At 38.6% G+C, this 4,514-nt stretch overlaps 1 protein-coding gene across 1 annotated transcript; it reads left to right on the top strand.

The window, feature by feature from the left end:
- The first annotated feature begins 6 nt into the window (after positions 1–6).
- LOC104944064 (amine sulfotransferase-like) lies at positions 7–2,441 on the top strand. Its single transcript, XM_010769539.1, has 4 exons — positions 7–527; positions 1,725–1,851; positions 1,967–2,061; positions 2,193–2,441. Exons 1-4 carry the CDS (start codon positions 297–299, stop codon positions 2,403–2,405), a joined length of 666 nt encoding a protein of 221 aa, XP_010767841.1. The 5' UTR covers positions 7–296; the 3' UTR covers positions 2,406–2,441.
- The last annotated feature ends 2,073 nt before the right edge of the window (positions 2,442–4,514 follow it).

The raw sequence follows: 4,514 nt of genomic DNA, 5'->3' as shown, positions 1-4,514 counted from the left end.
ATTATGAAAAATTATTTTAGCCATGAACAGGCACAATGATATGTAAGGAATGAAACTGCCATTTCATTTTGGTGCAAAAAAATGCACTTCACAGGGCCTTTAAGTACAAGTCCCTCAAAATTGCACTAATGTGCAGTCCTTGAGTAAACCTACTTAGTTACTTTACACCACTGGTATGTACACATGAATCTCCGTCTTTTTGTGTGCTGCGAATAGATTGGGGCGTCAAATGATCAGTTAGAGCAGAGTGTACTCTGAAAACAGTCCCTGGACAGAGCTCACTCTCTCTCTGTGCGATGTGTGTGTCAGGGACCATCTGGATGCAGCAGATCTTGCTGCTCCTCGAAGCTAAGGGAGACCTGGCAGCCATCAGCGGGCTCAGCAGCTCCTCCAACGCTGATCTCATCCCCTGGATTGAGGTGAATGGCAGCAGGCAGACGTTCATCACGGCGCCCTCCCCCAGGATGAGGGTCACCCACCTGCAGTACCAGTTCATGCCTTCCGCTCTGAGCCAGAAGAAGGGCAAGGTCAGCTCTCTCACATGTGTTACACAAATCTTTATGTCCCCATATTTAGTATTTATAAGCAGGGGGTAAATTGGGCCTGGGCTGTCCGGGGTTCACATAGGCCGACGCTCGTACCCCATCAGCCTCTAATACCTTAAACAATGTAAATGTTTACAAACAAATGCAATTCAAATACGTGCTCCCCTCCTTAAAAACACAGCTGAATATCAAATGCTCCCTTCACTAACAGTCAGACACCAGCCAGTGTTAGAGATTGTTTCATTCATCTACACTGAAAAAACTGAAATGTTGACTTAAAGTGAATGTATTATGTCGATGGATTTTACATAACTGTATAAGGTTAGTTAGAAGCAATAATATTAAGTTTAAATTACAAATATTAGATGAAACTTAATATTATTGCTTTCAACTAACCTAGCACTTACACCGGTTAATAATCATGATATGATCATGATCTCAATATGAATTAAGGTAAAACATTAATATCATTTTAGCCATCATCGTGCAGGATAATGTGTTCTCACACATGTTGTTTCTTCTCACTTTTCTTTGGAATGATTGCAAGGAAAGGGTCATTTAACATTTATTTTTAAAGTAACGGAAATATTTAGATATTTGAATAGGTGTGTGTATGTTGCAAAATAAGATGTAAATGTACAGTTTGATGTAACTATTAGAAAACTGTCTTTTGTATGTTCCCCGACATAACAAGACGCAATTGAGACAGTTTCATTCCACCGGCCATAAGACCATTAAACATGAGCTCTGTAAAGTGCCTCCAGAAACATTCATCTGTTTGCATCTTGCTATTTATTTATATATATATCATGTTCCATTTAGGTGTATATAGACTCTTCTTGCATTATTTATATTTTAGTTTATTTACTTGCACATCTTGCAACGTTCTCCTGCACTACTTTATTTATATTCTGTTATTTATTTCATTATTTGTATTGGTTTAATTTATTTCATGTCCTATATATATTCATTTTGCAATGTTGGAGGAGCCTGTGACTTAAGTTGTTCATTGCCAAATATACACTGTAGCTACTTTGCACATGAAAATAAGGTCTTTCTTGCATCTCGGATATTTAACCCCAGTTTATACAAACATGTACTAACACACTACAATGTGGTATGGGACACTCGTTTTTATTACAGTTATTTGTATTATTTAAGTAATTGTTCCTGTTGAAGGTGATCTACGTGGCAAGAAATCCCAAAGACGTCCTTGTATCTTACTTCTACTTCCATAAGCTCGCAAACATGTTGGAAACCCCGAAGGATTTCGATGACTTCTTCGAGAAATTCATGAGAGGAGATGGTGAGTTGTCTTCAGTTGCCAAATAATGTCAGAGAATGTTGCCTGTGGTATTTTGTGAGCAGCTCATGATGCATGTCTGCATTGTGGTGGTAACTTTGTGCATTATTCATTGCAGTGTTTGGGTGCAGCTGGTTTGAGCACGTTAAGACTTGGTACTCGCATAAGGATGATATGAACATGTTGTTCATTACTTATGAAGAAATGATTCAAGTAGGACCTGAAATCATTGAATCATGTCCATAAGCATCAATCGTTATAAGCAACAATCATTGCACATGTTGTAGGCTTTTGTTTAGAAGGATCAGATACAAAAAAGTGCATTTCCTTTCATGTTGGTCCAGGACCTGCATTCAGCAGTGCAGAGGATCTCTGTGTTCCTGGAGAAAGAGCTGAATCCTGAGCAGCTGGCCAACGTGGTGAAACACAGTACCTTCAACAACATGAAGAAGATCCCTAAGGCCAACTACGAGCAGGTTCCAGATGACCTGTTCAGCCACCACAAGGGAAGATTCATGAGGAAAGGTAAGAGTGTGTACGGCGGAAGGTGCAGGTAGCAGATGACCTGAGCAGCAAAGAATTTAGGGCACACTGGACAGGTGACTTGAGCTTTAAGATTTTGGAAGATGTAGATAAGTAGATCACTGATTCCTTTTGTTAGGTGTCAATCTCTGATACTAACCTTTGTATCCCGCAGGGTATAGCTTGTGGATTTACTTATTTAAGTGTTGATTATATTTCACATCATTAATCAAAATCTGTAAAGTAACTAAAGGTAGGCTACTAACTTAACTTAGTGGAGTAGAAGTATAAAGTAGCATAAAATGGAAATACTGAAGTAAAATATTAGAATCTTAAAAGTGTAGCTAAGAACAGTAGCCTACTTGAGTAAATGTACTTAGTTTCTTCCCACCACTGCACCTTTCTATCTACCATTATCCTTCAGTTGTGTTTGTGTCCATGAGATAAAAGTGAGTCCAATATTTATCTCTGTTCTGTTCTCTGCCCACTCTGTGTTCACTACAAAGAACACCTCTTAATAAAGTAATAATCGGATCCTTTGGGATGTTTGGTACACATGGGTCAGCAGGGGGTCCATGAGAATTCCTGGTGTCTACAGACATCTATCATCCCCATCCTCTGGGGCACATGCTAAGTTAATTGCCAGTGTGGGAGGTTCAACATACAGTTCACTGAATTCACCCACTGCACCACCCCGACCCAGTCTCAGGCATTTCGTGTTATAGTCACGAAATTAATTTAATCTATTGATTCGTGTTCACCAACACGATTTTCGTGTCACACAGAACGATTTTAAAAGCAATGTATTTCTATTGGTAGTATGTTTCGTGCTTGCACACGTCTTTTTGTCCGGTCGGGTCTTGGAATACCAGAAGCTGTGGGGTTCATAAAAACATTTTCTTACTCAATATCTTACATCCTAAGCCTAACCCTATCCCCTTTATTTAAAATTGTATAATGTCTGAGTTTTTTCGCCGTCCGCGAGGAAAATAAATGGGGCTCAGAGCCTCAGAATACTGAAATCTGTATTTTTTGTCATTTTTTTCCCTTCTAACTTGTTATTATTTTGTGCAGGAACGAAACGATACTACCAATAGAAATACATTGCTTCTAAAATCGTTCTGTGTCAGAATACTGAAATCTGTATTTTTTGTAATCAGTTTTTCCTTCTAATTTGTTATTATTTACGTTGCTTTTAAAATCGTTCTGTGCGACACGAATCAAGAGATGAATTTCGTGACTATAACATGATATGCCGTGAGACTGTGCAACCACACACCGTGCAAATATTCTGAAGCTGACCTTTTTCCCTTGCTGTTGGCTTATTATGTTGGGGGAAATGTGACTTGTCTACCTTGAAATGAAGGAAACAACTAAATTGTTAAGTAAACTAAAGCTAACTGAAGCAGCTGTAGCACTAACTAAAGCAGCTGAGGCACTATGGCAGATGTAGCATTAGCTAAAGCAGATGTAGTATTACCTACTAACTATAGCAGTTGTAGCATTAGCTAAAGCAGATGTAGCGCTAACAATAGCAGTTGTAGCATTAGCTAAAGCAGATGTAGCCCTAACTATAGCAGCTATAGTGGCATTTTCTTTGCAGTTTTGGCAACCCGCAGCTCTTGAGCCTCTTGTGGCTTCCTAAAGCTTTGACAAAAATAACATGGAAATAAATAAGGGCCATTTTATTTAACTTTTTTGTGCAGTGGACAATATTTTGAAAGGAACATATTTTATCTTGGAGTATGAGGAGATACTGTGACACTGAAATACATTTTTCTAAATGTTTGGTCAACTTATATTTATATATTTGCATCCTTCTATGTCCTGGTGCTTTTCCCTCAGGGTGGCTAATCCTGTTACTGACCCCTGGCTAACCATAGATAAATCCCCCCACAAAAGTCCCCTAGGAAAAAGAGTTTAAATATGTGTGTTTAGAATCATTTTCCCTAACTGCCAGCAATAAGAATTTAAAGAGAATGTGAGAGATAGCAAACCACAAAAAATGAAATATATTGAAAATATTCCAGAACAAGGACACAGCATTTGCTGCTTCTTAACCCTCCTGTTATCCTCAGATTTACTTTACATCCTTTATCCTCTGGGGTCAATTTGACCCCAGTAGTTTAAAACTCAACGATCAT

Source organism: Notothenia coriiceps, unplaced genomic scaffold (assembly GCF_000735185.1).
Source record: "Notothenia coriiceps isolate Sejong01 unplaced genomic scaffold, NC01 NC01_scaffold00007417, whole genome shotgun sequence".
Taxonomy (NCBI): Eukaryota; Metazoa; Chordata; class Actinopteri; order Perciformes; family Nototheniidae; genus Notothenia; species Notothenia coriiceps.
This window is presented reverse-complemented; position numbering and strand designations above follow the sequence as displayed.

Bases quoted from the DNA above. Each gene is read 5' to 3' on its own strand.
- LOC104944064 (XM_010769539.1), top strand. From the start codon at position 297: ATGTGTGTGTCAGGGACCATCTGGATGCAGCAGATCTTGCTGCTCCTC. The intron at 1,852-1,966 runs GTGAGTTGTCTT...TATTCATTGCAG, and splicing joins GAAATTCATGAGAGGAGATG to TGTTTGGGTGCAGCTGGTTT. The intron at 2,062-2,192 runs GTAGGACCTGAA...ATGTTGGTCCAG, and splicing joins CTTATGAAGAAATGATTCAA to GACCTGCATTCAGCAGTGCA.